Genomic DNA, 18,386 nt, shown 5'->3' on the forward strand with positions numbered 1-18,386 from the left:
TCACTGAGGTCGACCTTGTGACTTCAATGAAGGGCACCACAACTCCTGCACGGACCTCCGGAACCCATGCCTGCTGATGCCGGTTCTCCGGGGATCACCGCAAGGTCTGACACCATGGATCTCCAAAGGTACTGTTTTATGAGTCTCTCCGACATCGTAAGTGGCCCGCGATGCTGCAACCAGCCGGAACTGTTGGATTTGTTTGTTCACAATACCGTGATAACCCCAGATGGAGCTATCTGCTTCAAGGAACAGTATATAAAGTCTAATTTTGCTTTATTGGTATTTGGATCACTGTAAAATGCATTTTTATTGTTCTTGTCTTGTTTTACAAAGATAAATATTGAATTTATTTCTAAAACTGGTGTGGTGTCCTTTTGTACTGTTTTCACTGTATTACTGTTTGTTATATGCAAATGCTTTACACATTGCCTCTAAGATAAGCCTAAATGTTCATGCCAAGCTACCAAGGTGGTGAGCAGGGGTTGTTTTAGACATGCAATCCCCTTATCCTGACTAGAGTGGTGGGTTCTGCTTGGCTTAGGTGCATACCCTAGCCAACCAGAAAACCCCTTTCTAACACCCTGTCATCCCACTTTCACTCTTTTTTCTCCCCTTAAGCTGACAGATCCTAGGTCCCTCATGTGGGAAAGAGCATCTGGCTTGTTAATAAAAAGCCAGTGAGGATGGGAAATTGTCAGTTGCACATTAGTCAAAGCATTACATTACACAAGGCTTGTGGATGACTCTGGCTGCACAGTTAAAATATTAACAATAGGTCAAGGAGAGCTTCTAAGGTGTTTGAGAGGGAGGAGTTGTGATGTGTGTACCAGGGGAGTTAGTTCTGTGTCTACAGCTGGACCGTACCTTCACTGGAAGTGATAGTGCCAACATTTAAAACAAATACAAACATTTAAATAAATCTATTTACAAATTCCAAATATGATTACATTTTGTTGATGCTTTGGTAGAAGTTTCCCAAAAAACATCTAATTTTCTGAAATATTCCAGTTTTAGCAATGCATTTTGTGAAAATGAAAAGACAAAAACCTGTTCAGAAAAGCCGAATTTGAATATAATGTATTTATTATGCATTGAAGTCTTCTTCACATTAATTTCCATGAGATTTTTAATATTTTTCCATTATTCTTTCAACAGGCCGTGGAAACCAACCTTGCTTCAAAAGACAGCCATTGGGTATATGTGAATGAGGTAAGAGGCAGCAGAACGTATTTAAGTATTTATGTAATATAGATGAAAACACACACACACACACACACACACTCACATATATATATATATATATATATATATATATATATATATATATATATATATATACATTATTTAAATTGAGTAGAACACTTTTGAATTCATACAGTTGCACACTATTGAAATATTATTTGCCATCATTAATTTTAAGAAAAACAATTCAAAGGGAAAAAAAAAATGTTTACCCAAAGTCTGCAGTGTGCCAAATGCCTCCTGAAAAATAGAATAAATTATCCAACACACAGCTGAGTCCCCTGAAATCTTTAATGAAGAACCGGCATCCAGAGAACCGATTTTATGCCCATCCCTGCATGACAAGCATTGCATTATAGTATTTGACACATCCTAATGACTGCATTTCAAAAGTATGCGCATTTAAATTTTCAAATCCAAATATATGAGAACAGCACAGGAGAACGTCCTATGTACCTATGTAGGAGCTGCGCCGTTCTTCTTTGCATCCTATCCCAACTACTCTAGAGGAGAGGTGACTATCATAAGATAAATAATAACTTATCGTCATATTACCCCCTTGACTGATCCGGAGGACAGATATAGCAATGCAGAGGGAACGCCGACAGCACACACTGCACAAAATGAAACTTATTTGGTACAAACATAGACTGCCGTTCCATCACCAAGTGAGCCTGGTCGACCTCCATAAAACTTGCTTCTGCAAGACCATATGGAGTAGAGGCTTTAACACTGATTTAGACCCAGGGATAGATGGACATGATGTGCCCTCCAAAGCTGAAATCATGGAACAAGGTTTACAAATCGACCTGCGGCAGTATAAGAAACCATTAGTTTCTGGAAGTAACTTACAACTCATCAGTACATGCAGTGTTCGCCAGGATTGATATTTGAGTGGGAGCTGGTACACCAGACGTGGTGCATATGGCAAGTAAAGCATCAGAGGTCTTCCTAGTTCTGTTACACATAGTTTTACCAGGATTGCCGCCACAGATGTTGAGTGGGCGCTTCCCATCCACTGCGCTGTTGGATTAAGCACTTAGTAGCCTATTAAGACTCCTATCCTAAAATATACTGAGACAAATTCCTGAAGAATGGACAGTGTGGGAGTGCTGTGGGAGGCATTTGAGTTTGTAATTAAAGGGACATGTACAGCTAAGCAACATCTGACATAACTACAGGCACAATGGAAAGGGCATGGACGGCAATATAGTCCACATGGTGATCCCAAGGTGTTTGCAGAGTTTAACTCAGTATTGTAAATATATAGTGAGATGGCAGAAATGGAAGTGAAATGTTGTGTCAAAGGTGTGGCGGAGAGGACATGCGCGGGGACGCACTGTTCTCTGTGCAACCAAGCGCTTAATAAATGTCATTAACCTAACCTAACCTAGGGAGAGGATTCTTTAAATAGCACCATGGCAGCCTTCATTAGGCATTCCAGGGCTACAACTGCTGTCAATGAAATGGAATGGCATACATCAGAAAATGTATGGAATGCAGTTGAGATCCTAAAGTTGTTCTGTTCAAAACGGGGCACCTCATACACACCACACTGATCTCAACCAAAACAACATGCTTTAATAGAATAGCGTGGACATGGCGGGAAAGAACACACAGGGGATTTCTGTTGACCCCTATTTCAGTGGAGGACATGAGAAATGGTAAAAAAAAAACACTGAAAGTGATGGGCTCACCATCAACGTTTATTTAAAAAATTGGCTAACTTGATATGTATGAGTAACCCAGGCGACTGGGTGCCATAGTCCTCAAATTGCAAAAGGCACAAATTATCCTAGAAGTGCTAGTTAATCATCCTCCAAATACAGTGAAGCAGACCATCCCATGAAAATTGATTAAATTAATAGAAGCTGATCAGCTGGCAAATACATTTTAACTATTGCAAATGACCATCTTGTGTCTGAAAGTTCCCCCCATTTTTGCCTTCTGTTGCTGAACCTTAATTTATTGCCCATGGTACTCTGCACACTTTACTTCAGCTAAGACGTGGGAAAGTGTTGTGCTGGCCCTTTAAACATGACAACATGAACGTATTCCCAAATAGTACACTAGATACACTTATGCATCACTAGTATTTGGTACTATATGTACACAGGACCTGTAGATTCTATGCTATTAGTTGGCTGCAGCACTCCTAGTGGCACCCACCAAAGTGGCACTACACAACATATCTCTAGCACTGCCCTTTTTGCCTGACTAGACAATTTAAAAATGCCATTTTGACCTGGCAAAATAAATATTTTTCCAGTGCTAAATCCTGCTTTTTAATACTTATTAGTCAACCCTAAGGTAGGCCCTAAACATTCAGATAGCAGAGTAAAAAGAAGACCATGTATATTACATTTGTACATGTCCTGGCAGTGGAAAACCTTCAAAGTCATTTTTCATTGTGGCAAGGTTGGCTCTCCTTTAGGAAAACCCTGAGTTATGCTAAAACCACTTATAGTGCTAATTTCAATTTTGAATCTGCTAAAATAATGATTGAAGGAATCATTTTAATAGTAATTTAAAATTCAACTTCATGGTCAAGTCATATTTTAGATTACAATTTTAGAAATTGCACTATTAAAAATGTATAATTTTCCTGCAAAGCCAAATGGGCCTTTCTGCCAGTGTCCACCATCACCTTACAGCTGATGGCTCACCAGTGATGAGATGTGGATTACTCATAGGCAGTGGATTGAGGGCATGGGTGTGGAGGGGTTTTCTTCCTTGAGCAGGACAACCTGTGGGGCTGTACCGACCCATTCCCGAGCTTCAAAGGATGCCTACCCCGTCATTGGCAGATGTTACTCACAGCTAGGCCTGCCTCCATTGTCTCTTGTTAGTCAGCTGGGGTCCAAATCCAGTGGGAGGGGAAGCTGACCCAGAACTGGTTTGCAGTAGCCACAAGTAAGGGTTTGCCCACTTCCATAGCCACACTTCTGGGTGGGCACAGGGAGTACTGGCCAGGGGAAGAAGGGTTCTTCCATGTTGGTTTTTAGAGAAGACGAATACTGGGGAATAGCTTAGATTAAAACACATTGAGAATGCTGCAAAAGTGGATAGGATCACTCCAGGGAACCTTTACTGCAGTGGTTTGAGAGTTGAAAAGCTTTTCCCCAACCACAGGCTGGCACTTGGCATAAACGTGGCACCCCCAGTACCCACGCAGAACAATCACGGATCAATGGAGCATCAGAGGAAGAAATACCTTGCTGTGTAAAGATCCCGAAGGAAGTCTGGACCTGCTTGACTTGAACCTGGACCCTAGAAGTGATCCTAAGGGTCAGTTTGTTGACCTCCTGTTTAGGCTACAGGCTTCCACAAGCCTCTCTACTAGCAACTGCCCAGCTGACCAGTTCCAACTTGACCTGTTCTAGAACCTTAACCCGGAGGACAAACAATTTTTGCCAACTTTTACTCCAAAGATAAGCGTGAGGCTGGTACAGCAATTGAACTAAAACCTTCAACATTGAATTGCTAGTCAGATTCAGCTTGCTGCTTTGCCCCAATGAAGGACATCTGAATTCCTGAAAACTTTCTCAAGTTCTTCATCGGGACCAACACAGATCAGCTGCCTATAGAACTTGATGCCCCCCAGGACTTTGCACTTCGCCCACTTGGAGCTTGCCCACTATTGTCGACGACTAAACCAAGACCCTGCCTCCAAACAATCCACTGTCTTTGAGGCCTGTTTTGGATCCAGCTAACAGCTTGCCCCGCTGACCACTTATCGACAACCACTTTTTATCCAGAAAAGTTGTAAGATACATTTCTACTGGAATAAACCCGGTCCCTATAGCCGACCCATGCTCCATCTCGGTCAGCCTTAACTTTTTACTTTGACACAGTCCAGGGCGGCCTGTTGGCTGCGATTGGTGCTTTGTGCTTTTTGCCACTATTTTTACTTCAAACTTTGAAAATTGATAACTCCAGTGTTTTTCTAAAGTGTTTTTTTTGTTTTGTGTTTTATTGTTATTACTATTTCAGTATTGCATAAATAGCTTACACATTGCCTCTAGGTTAAGCCTGAATACTTTGTGCTAAGTTACCCAAGCCTTCAGCACAGGTTTATTCAGTTACTTTTGGTGGTTCATCCTGACAAGAATTGCGATTATAATTTGAGGTGTGTTCCTACCCCTCAACTAATACTCCAATGTCTTACCCCAACCTTATCATTCCGTTTCTCTTATTGACACATATACCAAGATAATGAAGAAGTTGATAGCAATCAGGATACTCCTTGCTTACGGGGTTGGTGTTGTCTGAACAATTAGGCTTTGTGGAGGGCCAATCCACCTCATGGATTCTTTGAACACTCTTAACAATATTGCATCAACTAAATCAAGATCTTGAACCGTGGCAGTTTTTTTGGACTTCATAAAAGTTCGCGGAAGCATTGTTGTGCAATTTCTATTTGTATCTGTGGTGACAATGGAAATGAGTTAACAATCTCTTTCTTACATTATGATATTATATGCCAAGCCAACAGCTATGGAAGGAATTTCATGCCCTACACACATGATATGGAGGACAAAGCTGGGGTTCCCTCTGTCTCCAATATTATTACAATTGCAGATGAACCAGTGGCCTGTGCGCTTTGACAACACTACTTGAAAAATGGATTACGTTTTAGGGAATCTAGAATTTGATTATCGCTCCATGCAGATGATATTGTTTTAATGATAAAAATCCCAAATGTCAGCTTACCCCAGTCATAAGAGAGATCATACAATAAGAAGGACTGTTAAGTATGGCAAGCCACAGGTATTCCCACAAACAGATGAGACAAAAGAATGTGTTTTTTTATTCTGGTACGCCACTGCAAATTATCGGTTCGATGTTTAGGTGCACAAGTTCATTGAAATATAGAGTGAATAGTCATGGGGAAACTATGAGGTAGTGTACAAAAACATCACGTAGCAAGTAGACTGATGGTTTGTCCCGAATGCTTCCTAAGTGGGACTCATAGACTTAATGAAAATGGTAATATTCCCAAAGTTGTTAGATTTATTTATAAATATCCCAATCCCATGAACCCATCGTTTGATTAAATCCCTCAAAACATTGAATATTATTTGAGCCTGGGCTTGTACGAGAGATAAAGTGCGACCGGCAGATTTAACACATCCAATTTTGAAATCTTTACCTGTTTTCTTTAAGTAGTTTATCTATTACTGGCACCTCTCCCCAATGCACTTATCACCTGTAGCTATTTGAAGCACACAATGTGCATGTGATTTGTGGTGGTGATATGCCAACTCCGAGAATACCACAAAGGCGAAATAGACACAGTTGCAAGTGATTGCTATGACTGCCAAAAAGTTGCACAACAAGCAGTGGGGGATGGGATTGGAAAAGCTGTATGGTATGGAATTCCCCTGGCCTGGAGACCACTTAAACCACTCATATTAGAGCCCAAAGCTCAAGCACAATTTTCAAAATGCTGCATTGAGGAGTGAAATCCTGACATTCTCTAAATAACCTGAGGTTCTTAAGGCTCTCTCACTAGTCCTGAATGCCCCGAAAGCTGTAACCAATGGGTAAAAAGGATGAAGAGGTATTGCGACTCCCATATACACACACACACTAAATAACAGCAGATACCGATCCATACAGTATACAATATAAAGTCCTTCACAGGGTTTATTATGCAGAGCCTTCTGAAGAAATGGTTGTGTAAAGATGGAAGATGCCAGGTGTAGAAGATGGACTGCTGATGGCGCTGACTTCATCCACATACCTTGGACATATTACAGGGCAGACATTGAAGCCTGATATATTGCTAGGACTGCCACGATGGTTATGATAATAACTGAAATAATGGAAACACACGGCTATGGCTCTGATTGCAAATGTAATATACTGCCAAGATTTATCGGACACAAACGCTGAATTGTTGCTGTCCTGCACACAGCTAGGTCCACAGACACATGGATGATACAGATAGAGAGTAACAATTTATAATATTACCCCAGGAGCAACTCTCATTGGTCAACTGGAAATAAAAATGAACTCACACTCAAGTTGAATTCTCGAAGGCCGAGCACAAGGACAGTGCTATTTTGATCAAGGAGAATAATATAATTATGGGACAACATTTCATATAATTATATCGGGGGCTCTAGTTATTACTGTATGTAAGAACCATGGGGGCATATGTACAAGCCTCTATCGCCACCACAACTGCACTTTTCTAAATGTTGTGGTGATGATAGGGGCTTCGCCTTATTCATATTTAACATGGCTTAACACCAACTTGTGAACAAGGTACCCTTTCACACTACACTTAGCGAGGAATTGGCAAGAAATGGGTGTTGTGGTGGGCATTCTGCCACAACACTCATTGATTTTGATGCTGCCCCATATTTACAAGGGTGGCGTAAATATTGGGCAGTGCCAAAATTAAGACCAGGGAAAACCTGGTCTTACCCTGGCACTACGAGGAGAAATGCTTAATTACTCCCCGTTTTTGCTGTTTCTATGTGTGCTGCCTTGTGCAGCACACATAGAAACAGCAAAATGCCATTGATTGTTTACGTGCAGGAAGGTGTCTCTTCCTGCACATAAACAATACTTTAAAAAAATGACGTTATGCAACTTCTATGTGTGCTGCATTACATAGCACACACAGATGTTTCAAAATGGCATTTCAAATCGTTTATGTGCTGAAAGGGATACCTTCCAGCACATAAACAATAATTCCCATCAACGGAGGCACACTTGTACTATGCTGCAAGGGTGCCTGCATTGGCGCTAGGCATCTAAATTAACACCAGCGCAGGGAGAAACACAAGTGTGCCTGTATTCTTGTAATTACGGCATAGCCCTGTATTTCAGAAATAGCCGAGCACGGCGTTAATCCAAGGAGGCTAACAACGCGCTCCGTCACCTCGTTTTAAACATTGATTTTCTCGATTTTTCATGATCGGGTTGGTGATGTTTACAACACTGATGTGAATACTAAAATTACAAGCAAATAAACAAAAACACAGAGGCCAGTTGGGTTTCTACAGAGCTCTGTAGATTACCCTTTAAAATGTTATGACTCCTACTAACAGAAAGGTATGGGCAACCAATGAATTCACACTTATTCACACCATGGAGGGATTCACATCCTTTTTCATTATTTGAATGTTTTTATTAAGGAAGTGTATATTTGTTCGATCTGGAAGAGCATATTCGCACAGTCTGAGAGTGACATCAAGGAAACAGAAACTGGATTACCTAAGGTGCCCACAGCTTGTCAGACAGAACCACAAAAAAATGCTAGTTAGCAATGCAAAGGGAGGTACAGGCAGAGCACAATGCAATCACTCTAACAAAATGGGAGGCAGGAAACGTATTGACAGCGAAAGAAAGTGGTTGCAGAATTAGCAATACAATTGTCAAGATCTACAATGAGGATGCAAGCATATTCATTGAACCAAAAGGTGGGATGACAGATCCTTTTCGCCGTTATTTCAAACGTATTTAGAGAAGAACTAAGGTTAGAGGTGCCAGCAGAGAACAGCTAGCTGGAAAAGTTCAAACCTCCAACATTGACTTTGGAAAAATAGACAGTGTCAGAGCAGGCTACCACTGAAGCAGAATTAGGTGATTCAGCCGAAAATTATAAATCAGGGAGGGCAGCAGGCTCTGATGATAATGTTGGTTTGTGTACCTCCTGATAAAACAGAGGCATTTGTGTTGCATAATGCGCCCAAACTTCCTGATATTATTTATTTTTTGATGCTATATTTAAAATGTGGCTCCTCTGGTAGTTTCGTTCAAAGGCATTGCTGAGGCAGGATAAACACTCATTGAGTGCAGTTCTTGAATGTGTTGTCCACTATTTATTTTCAGTGATTGTAAAAAAGAGGCATGTTCCACATGATCACAATCTTAAAAAGAATTTGCACATGAGAAAATTGATCTGTATTTGAGCACAGAAAAATACATCATGTGTTATATTTGGGCCTAGTAGACTAGGCCATTGGTGTTGCCAACTCAGAGTCAGGAAATAATCTTATTAACCCCTTAACTGTGGGGCTAATTCTCCTGCAGTGTGGGAGAATTAAAGAGTGGGGGGGGGGGGGGGGGCTGTGACGGCCAACGGACGTGTGCAGCACCATTGGCCATTGGCTGACACAGGCACCAAATGGGTTAACAGAGAAATTCTACAAGCTCTCCCCTAGCATCACCCCACATGCATACTCAGTGACTTGTACATCTGTGTACACACAGCAAACAGGGGATCACTTATGTCCCATGACTTCATCATAGCTTTTGTGCATCAACTTTTTTTATTCAATGCCATTTATATTGCTAAACACACTCAAATGGATCACCTCCTTACTCACTGGAGGAACACGGAGGGTCCACCTACCACCTTTACCCACCAAACTTGAGGATATTGTCTGTGGTGTTCCCAGGACTCATGCCTCAGCGTTACGCACTTCAACGTATACCTGACCCAACAGGTCTACACTGTCAGATTCCATGGCCTCAACATATTGTCCTACACAGAAGACGCCAAACTCATCCTCTCCCTAACTGATTGCCCTATCATCATCAGGAACAACTGTCGTAGATGCATGACAAGAGTCACCGATTGCATGAAGAACAATTTCCTGAAGCTGAACAAGAAAGAAGTTCTAATCTTCTGTGACAACAGCAAGCCCTTGGATGACTCCAGGTGGCCATTAGAATTGGGACCCACACCCATACCTGCAGACCTTACCAGAAACTTCGGAATAATCATTGATAACAAGCCCACCATGAAATCATAGATCAACACTGTCTCTTCCGTCTGTTTCCTCACTTTATGCATGCAACAGAATATCTTCTAGTGGCTACCCCTGCACATGAGCTGCACAGGCCCTCATCACCAGCTGACTGGACTATAGCAATGCTCTCTATGTAGGAATCGCCACACACTTCCTAAAGAGACTTCAAACCATCCAGAATGTCGCAATCACACTCATCCTCACATTCCCCGGTGAATTCCCATCACAACCCATCTCAGGCATCCCCACTGACTTCCCGAACAGAAGCGATGCCAATTCAAGCTGCTGACCCACGCACACAAAGCCCTACACAACAACCTGAATACCCTATTGGGTGAATAACAGTGGTATATAAATCCTGATTGACTGATTGATTCATTGATTAATTTAATTGGTGAGCAACATGAAACAATACACATTTTTCTCTATGGGTCTTGTCAGGTCCATTGAGGGATATGACCTTCCTAAGTCACATCAGAGGAGGACTGGAGTCTACTGACTTGAGCAAGTATCTCTTCCTCCTCCAAAGCATGTCATGGGTGACACCTAATAATGAAGCAGTGGGCATATGACTTCAGCTTTAGTAATCAAGGAGGGGCCAGCTGCCATATATCTTACCAGTGCCTATGCCATTGAGGCTCTTCTTCTAAATAAAGGTCTTATTTGGGAACTGGGATCTTCATGCAGAAAACATGTAAATGCACATGTTTGATGAGCAGAATATGTATCACAGCTGAGAGCAGTATCATTTGCATATCTGAGCTATTGAATCTAGATCCATAGAAATATGATGAGCACAGCACCTAATTTCCATCAGTACAATGAAACAGCTCTATATTCCCAGTGTATAAGAAAGGTCTTGCTCACATTCTTACATAATACAACTTGTTTAGTCTAATCAATAAAGAAGGCAATATCTTCACCAGAATCATACTACGCACCGTCCATGAGTAAATCAAAGATATACAGCTCATCAGGCCCTTTCAGGGAGTCTTTGCAAAGGTTAGTCAGTGGGCCATGTCTTCATTTTACAACATCTATTTGCAAAATATACACAACTAAAAAATGGCAGTTTGACTGAGGGTCGTAACACATTTCCCTGCAGCACAAGGTGGTCCGACCCTTCACAGGCCCCTCAACACTTGAAGGGGGCCCAATTCAGCTCAAGGCCAACCAACAGTTGTTAGATATGGGGAATACAGGGGCCCCTCTTCACATTCTGCAGGATCCCCATTATTTTTCATTATGCCACTCTTTTGTCTGGTGTATTCTGACTTGTCAATGGTCTTCAACCTTGTTACCATAGGACACCAAGGGATTAATGAATCTGGATTGCATCCCCAACATGAGGTGCTTACTTAAAGAACTTTATACAAATTCCACAGTGAAGATATGATATGGCACAAGAAGGGGCTTGATGGAAATATTTCAAATAACAACAAGGGTGATAAAAGTTTGTTCACTGGTCCTCTGTTTTTCACACTGTGTCAATGACATGGCTGAGCAACTCATCACTGCAACCGAAGACGTTCCAATGACAAGTAACTGAACGTTCCACTTCTATTGTGTGCAGACTATTCCAATTCATTTCTGTTGGTTTGAACATCCTATGTCTTACAAAACCCTATAGATTCAAGTGAGGCATTCTGCAATCAATACATCCATGCAAAAGGACACCATAATGGGATGAACGGTTACAGTACAAAAAAAGAGATTCACCTCCTTAGGGGCAATGCTTGACACACCGTGCAACCAGAACACCCACATCCAAGGGCAGTAAAGAGAGGAGAGAGAGCTGAACAAGAAACAGAGAGATTCATCACACATTAGGCCAGTGGATCTCTAGTTCTTACTGAAATGAACTGTGGGGATTCTCATTGATCAATCTAACAACTAAGCAGAGTGCTATGAAACTCTGGAAATACCTGCGTCAAAATTCCCCAGATAACACAAAATGCCTTTTGGAAGCTGAGTGCAGCACAGCACCTCTAGACCAAAAGAACAAGGTGGTTGGAATGAGCTTTGCAGTAAAAAAGAAGTACAGCAACAACGACCCACTAAGTTGATGACTGCTGGAAGTAGCTATCTTATAACAACCCCTTCAGGAAAATGAAAAAGGATGCTTAAATAATGCACAGACTGGGCCACAGAGAAGGAGCTCTACATGGTCCTATACAATAGGCAAATCATACCTCAGACCAAAAATGTTCTTAAACAAATATATGGCAACAAGAAGAAAGCAGCTGGGAAAACAAAATATTAAAAGGGAAGAAACATCCCAAAGGAAATTATTCACTTTCTCAAATCATTTACAACCTGATATAATTGAGCACCCAACCATCACTCCCCACTAAATCAGGTGCAACAGTTTAAAAAAGGATTAGAAGGCAAAGAACAATGAACAAATAAATGAAGCATAGTGTGTATGCATGTTCCATTTTTTTGTTTTTTTACCTTTCTTTTCAAACTTCACAATCACCTCGTTTGCCTGTTTCTGGGTGATTTAACCTAGAACAAGGAAAATGTAGGTGAGAGCTACGAAAAGCAAAAAGGCATTGCAATGAGAGACTATGAGCAGAGGACACAAAATACAGTACCAATTCTTAGCCTGGGTGATTACATGAAAGAACCACAATCAGAGCTGTTTCTGAAGCTTGGAACCCCAAATGGCTACTCTGAGCTGGACATTCAGTGCCCAATTCATCGCAAGCGCCATTAATGCTTTACACAATCCCTCACTGTCCTCCCATTCTATGATTTTACAGTCTCGACGTCATGTTTTTCTACCCCTCTGTCTAATAACACACTATGTCTCCCTAGTTTGCAGCAGTTTTTAATGCTCCTTCGCAAAGGTCTTTGATCGAATGCAATAATATTGAATGCAATTCAATTAACAGACATCTTGAAATGACAGGAAATTCAGTTGGTCACAATGGGAGCAGAAGGAAAGTTAATGGAAGCTGCTTTGTTACAAGTAAAGGAGGCACAGGAATGATTACAAATAGCGTTGTTTGGACATAAGGCCAGTTTCATTCATAAAGGCCCCAGTATCTTATTTCCAATTCTAAAACTTTTCAGGTACAAGCCAATGAAATCTTAGATATTCAAAGATTTCTATACATAGGTCATTGCCCCTTAACCATATTCCTATCCCCAGGTATCATGTTACTAAAAATGAGTATTTAAACTTTATCCCCTTTCCCAAAGGAGAACAATTGCCCATATGAAGTAATTCTCTCAATTACATTTCTATTTCCGGGGACCTTTTACCCACATTTGACATTACTTGACACCTGTTGTTCATTGCAGTTTCTTGTGAAAAGCACAAAATAAGGACGATGTTAACATTTTCATTTCCCACTACTTTGGAGCACCGAAAACTCAGTTCTTCATCCCCTTATTGCAATTATGACCATGTTTATACAAGCATACATTGCAAATGGTATGCTGTTTGAAAGTGCAGTCTCCACATGGAATGATGTGCAGATCCTGACCTTGAAAATCAGTATTCAGAATATTCCACTGCACATATCTTAAACTTAAGAGAGTAAAAATATGTTCAAATAAATCGCAATACCTGTTTAGCCATTCACATAATTACTTTCGTTCTACTGGTTAGAGAGATATATTTTTCCAAGATACTACCTTAAAAATCTAGGGGTCAATATTTCTCTTTCCTTTACGTTTATGGATGTAAACATAGAAATGCCAGTAGCCTTCTTCAAAGATAAACAACATTCATGGAGCCAGCATGTGGTGGCCATTTTCCTCTTTCAACACACTTGGATAGTGGGTGTTGATGCATTGTGTACCTCTGACTCTCATCCTTTGACAGCTTCAGTACATTTTTCGAATATAATGTTAAATGTTGAATGAATCTATACATTTTTGATTATTTGGCCAAGTTTCAGGTTCCCATTTTAACATAAATATTTTTATTGAACTCTCTGTTGCACTCTTTCTGTCTTTAATGTATTTTTAAAAAGCAACTTTCCCTTGGATTCCTTGTTATAATGAGAGAGGTATGTGTTGTTTTCATATGAAGAGTCTTTCCAAATCTTTGAAAGTCTTTCTTGTGAAAGTGATGGATTATTAGGCAGGCATAAAAAAATGTATATGGGATAATATAAAATGTGTTATATGTCCTGGTAAGGGAGAAATTGCCAACATCGTTTTCCCCCATTGTAGTGCTGCTATCTCTATAGGCTAACATGGGAAGACTTTATTAAACTTTAATAAAGTCTAACTTTGACAGGAGTGAACTGGCAATATAACTCAAAGTATCAAAATAATAGTTACAATAAATCCAACAACTTGCAATGGTCGAATTCATTACAGCTATTGCAGGAAAGGAGTTTTTGAACTTACTTTCTTGAAGTTACCTAAAACAGCCCTGTAGTAGCCTCTTCTGATTGGCCAGCCTTTGACAGATTGAGCCAAGCTACTTCCTGATTAGGCGTTAAGAGGACTGGGGCTGAAACAATACAGCCATTTGGTGGGAGGAGATTGGTTCCTTAGTATGCCAGGGACAGGTAGGGGGCTGGGGAGATAAACTGGTCTTCAAAGGTAGAAGCCGAGATGTCACAGGTACCAGAGCAGCCCCCGCTTCCTTGATTCCCAGACAGATGAGAGCCCCTCTATTTATATTAGGAGAGAAGCTGGAAGGGGAGTGTAGGGAAAAGGTAGCCACACCTGTGGGTTGGATTAGCCAGGCCTGAACTCCAAGGAGAGAATATCTTCATTTTGATTTTAGCTGAGATGTTCATTCTCAGACAACAACACGCCACAGTTCCCAGGAAGTTGTCATGGCTTAAGGTGGCCACTTGAACCCCATTAGTTCAAGTTCATAATGGGGAATAAAGATGAGAGAGCTGTAGGAGCATCTCAGATCCTTGTCTGAAAACATCTGGAGAAGAAGGACTGCCCTGCTGGACCTTTGGACTGCACTAGATAGTACTGCACTCAAAAGGACTGCACCTGCAGCCCTCTAAAGGGTCCACCACAGAAGGATTTTGCCTGTCTTGAAAGATAAAAAATGGACTGCCTGGGCAACAACTGGTACAAAAGTAGTGGAAGAACTCACCTGCAACATCTACTTCAAAGATAACTCCAGCTGAACAACTTCACCTGTATTTTACTTGGATGACAAGTTGCATTGTGGGAGCTGGAGTCCCAGAGCCCAAGAGGCAAACCAGAGCTGCCAAACTCTTGGCTGGTTTTGTAAACCCTTTCTGACTGTTAATGAACCTTTTAGAAGAAGATCTGAAAGTTTGGGAACTTTTTGGCAAACTTGTGAAAAAGCTGTATAAGAACCACGGCTCGACCTGACCTCTCAGGTTTGCCCTTCTGACAGCTTCGGACCTGGTTGACATTGAAGACAAAGACCTCTAGGACTCACTGAGACATTGCAGAGCAGCATGCTGTTGTCGTAGACTCAAAATCCGGATCCGAGGAACAGATTGCCCGACGTTGAGAGAAAAAACTCCAAAAAAGCAACTCAGAGGTCAAAACCTTGACCGTCACAGCCACTCTTTGTGTCCGACCTGTGCTCCATAGTGTTTGGCCTCAAACATTGACTTTGTCCAGATTCAGCATGACCAGATAGCCACAGTTGGAGCTTTACACTTTTAGGAGGTAGAAAGCACATGTTTTAATTTAAACTTGAAACATTCATGTTTCTGGTTCTCTACTTTGGATATTTGTTATTTTGGTACAATTTTAAACATAAATATATTGTCAATTTTTATAAATTGAAGGATTTTTATTGTGATGTGCCTTTTACTAACTTACAGTTTTAATGATATTGAATGCTTTCCACACCTGTTTCCTAAATTAAGCCTGACTGCTCGTCAGCCAAGCTACCATGGTGTGTGCAAGGATTCTTTTTTTGAGGCTTGACAGGACCTAATTTGTGATTGTGGAGTCATTAGTAGCTGGCGGTACCTACCGGCACCTACTAATAAACCACCTGCCAACAGAGAAGAACAACACCATATCGACGAAGAGGTTGAGCTGATTTCTCCTCTCCCTGCGTTGGCGCACTTTTGGCTGCCATGCGTCATAGTGCAAGGGTGTGTGTGCTCTGTAAGGAATAATTGTTGTACTGGAAAGGAATTTTTTAACACTTTTCCTGTTTTGTATATCCAGTGGTGGTGGAACAAATTTCAGGGTGGGGGCGCTTCCAACGATTTGTAAAGTCATAGGGATTGCAGACTGTCAACAAACAACTAACAAGTGTAGCAAATGCAATCAAGAGTATAGATGTGTGTAATAGTTTTACATTTTAAACACCTTGATTTTAATAAATGGCGTTCGTTCGTTATTAAACACCTTTTAAAGGCCCGGGAAAATATTTTATAACTTTTATTTTCACAACTTTTTAAAAGTCTTGAAACATTTCCATATTACATTATTGTGTTTTTTTTAGTATTTATGTGCTTGAGTTCAAGAATTTGCCATTTACATTTGATCTGCTTGATTTTTTCTATAACATACATTACACAAGGCATTTTTAATGCAGGGCCTCATGCAGGGTAAATAATTTAAAATTATGTATGTTTAAAATCATCTATCTTCCACTTTTTTCAGGCCTAAATATATGTTTTCAAAAAAAACACTGCTGACTCAGAAACGTACATGATTTACACAAATATTTAACACATTGTCTTTCTCTTTTCGGCAACTCTCTACATAATGAGAGGCTTCAGGGAAAACCACTTGCATTAATATGTAGCATTGTTGGATTAAAGGTTGTGATTAGGTACCCATCGTAATTACGTGCTTTAATCTCAAGGCGTACACAAACCTGAGTTCATTTAGCCTCAAGATAAATCTGCAATGTGCTAATTCTACCGATCCATACATCTGCAAACATTGTAGAGAGATGACCTTTAGCCTTTGCTTTCACACACAAAATGACATAATCCACCTGAGATAAATCCATAGGCTGCTCTTTTATTCCTTCGATTATTTTTTAATGACTACACCGTGGTTAGTGGAAAAGGTGCATACATCAACCTGTGTATTTTGATGCCATGCACGTGTTAGCAAGACCGATGTTGAACGCGGGATGTGTTACATGCATTTACCTGTCGCTATTTACTATCTGCACCAGAGACGTTTGCATGCATGGGCAAAGTGAGCTCTGGCCAAGGCCCCTCCCTGCCTTTTAGTGCGGGCCCCCAGATAGGTCCGGTTCTGTCTCTCCACACATTCCTGCCCTGATGTCCCTGAATGATTCTTGAAGATAAATTGTTTTAAATACCACTTTCTTTTTAATATGGGTGATGTGTGGGAGTCTTTTACAGACATTATGCATTATGCAGAGAAATTTGATTTTTTTCAACACCATGCAATGTCCATAAAAAAAAATCATTTTAGATCGAAACATGATCCACATTTTAGAAAAGCCTGTGGCTCACAGTGATTATTAGCATTAATATTAGGGAGCTGCTGCTATATTACTATATTGAAAACACACGTCACTATCCCTGAATATTAGATCATAAATTCAGGTCTGTTCCAAAGAGAAGCTCCTAAAATACGTTTGGCCCAGGGCCCCCAAAATCCTTAAGATGTCCCTGATCAGGATTGGTTACAAATTGAGAAACCGCTGCCATGTACAACCATTTTACCATCAGTAGGGACTTCAGGAACCATCAAACTTATTTGTACTCATTATGTAAACATGGAACTGCTCCGCCAAATGATTATGACCCGTATGAATCAACAGCAAACAAAACCATGTTTTCATAATGTTAGCTTCAATCACTGAAGGCATCACTGAGCGCGCATCTCAGCTTTGCATTCAAGGTGCTCCGTGTAATGCACCAATATATATAAAAAAAAGTAAAATTATTTCAAAATATTATGGCAGATATCATTTTACGAGTTCAGAATCACTTCCCTGCTCTTCCCAAAAGGAAGTTGAGATGCCAAGTAAATCCAACAAGCGTGTAGCCAATATAAAGAATTGATGTAAAATACATGAACTGCAAATAATGTGGCCTTTGTTTTTAATGGGTACTTGTGCTCAGAGTCTGCCTAAATGTGATCAATCAAGGGAGAATTTTTATTGATGGAATATTCATCGAGAAGCGCATTAAATGTATCTGCAGTTCAGCAACTAATAATCTTTCTTTTTTTAAAGAACCCATGCAATCAGTTTGTTTTCAAGCTGGCATTCCTTGTGCACACAGAAGGTCGCAGAAAGCAAATTAAAATAGACCCATGCACCATTTCTAGGCGGATGCTGGCTCCATCTCGGCGACGCGTTCCCGGTATTACATTTGTTTTCCGGATGCAACTGACAATATTGCTTCTTAGATAAAATATTTCTTTTGACAAGCCTTCACTCAATAAATATTCTCT

At 40.6% G+C, this 18,386-nt stretch overlaps 1 protein-coding gene across 3 annotated transcripts in view; it reads left to right on the plus strand.

Moving 5' to 3' along the window:
- GRID1 (glutamate ionotropic receptor delta type subunit 1) overlaps positions 1-18,386 on the plus strand; it is a 2,431,615-nt gene that overhangs the window by 1,587,296 nt on the left and 825,933 nt on the right. For all 3 annotated transcript variants that reach the window (XM_086920133.1, XM_086920134.1, XM_086920135.1), the window contains exon 5: positions 1,159-1,212. In XM_086920133.1, coding sequence (XP_086776259.1) covers positions 1,159-1,212 — 54 coding nt within the window. The remainder of the gene's footprint in view (positions 1-1,158; positions 1,213-18,386) is intronic.

The sequence above is a fragment of the Lissotriton vulgaris genome, chromosome 5 (genome assembly GCF_964263255.1).
Source record: "Lissotriton vulgaris chromosome 5, aLisVul1.2, whole genome shotgun sequence".
NCBI classification, from domain to species: domain Eukaryota; kingdom Metazoa; phylum Chordata; class Amphibia; order Caudata; family Salamandridae; genus Lissotriton; species Lissotriton vulgaris.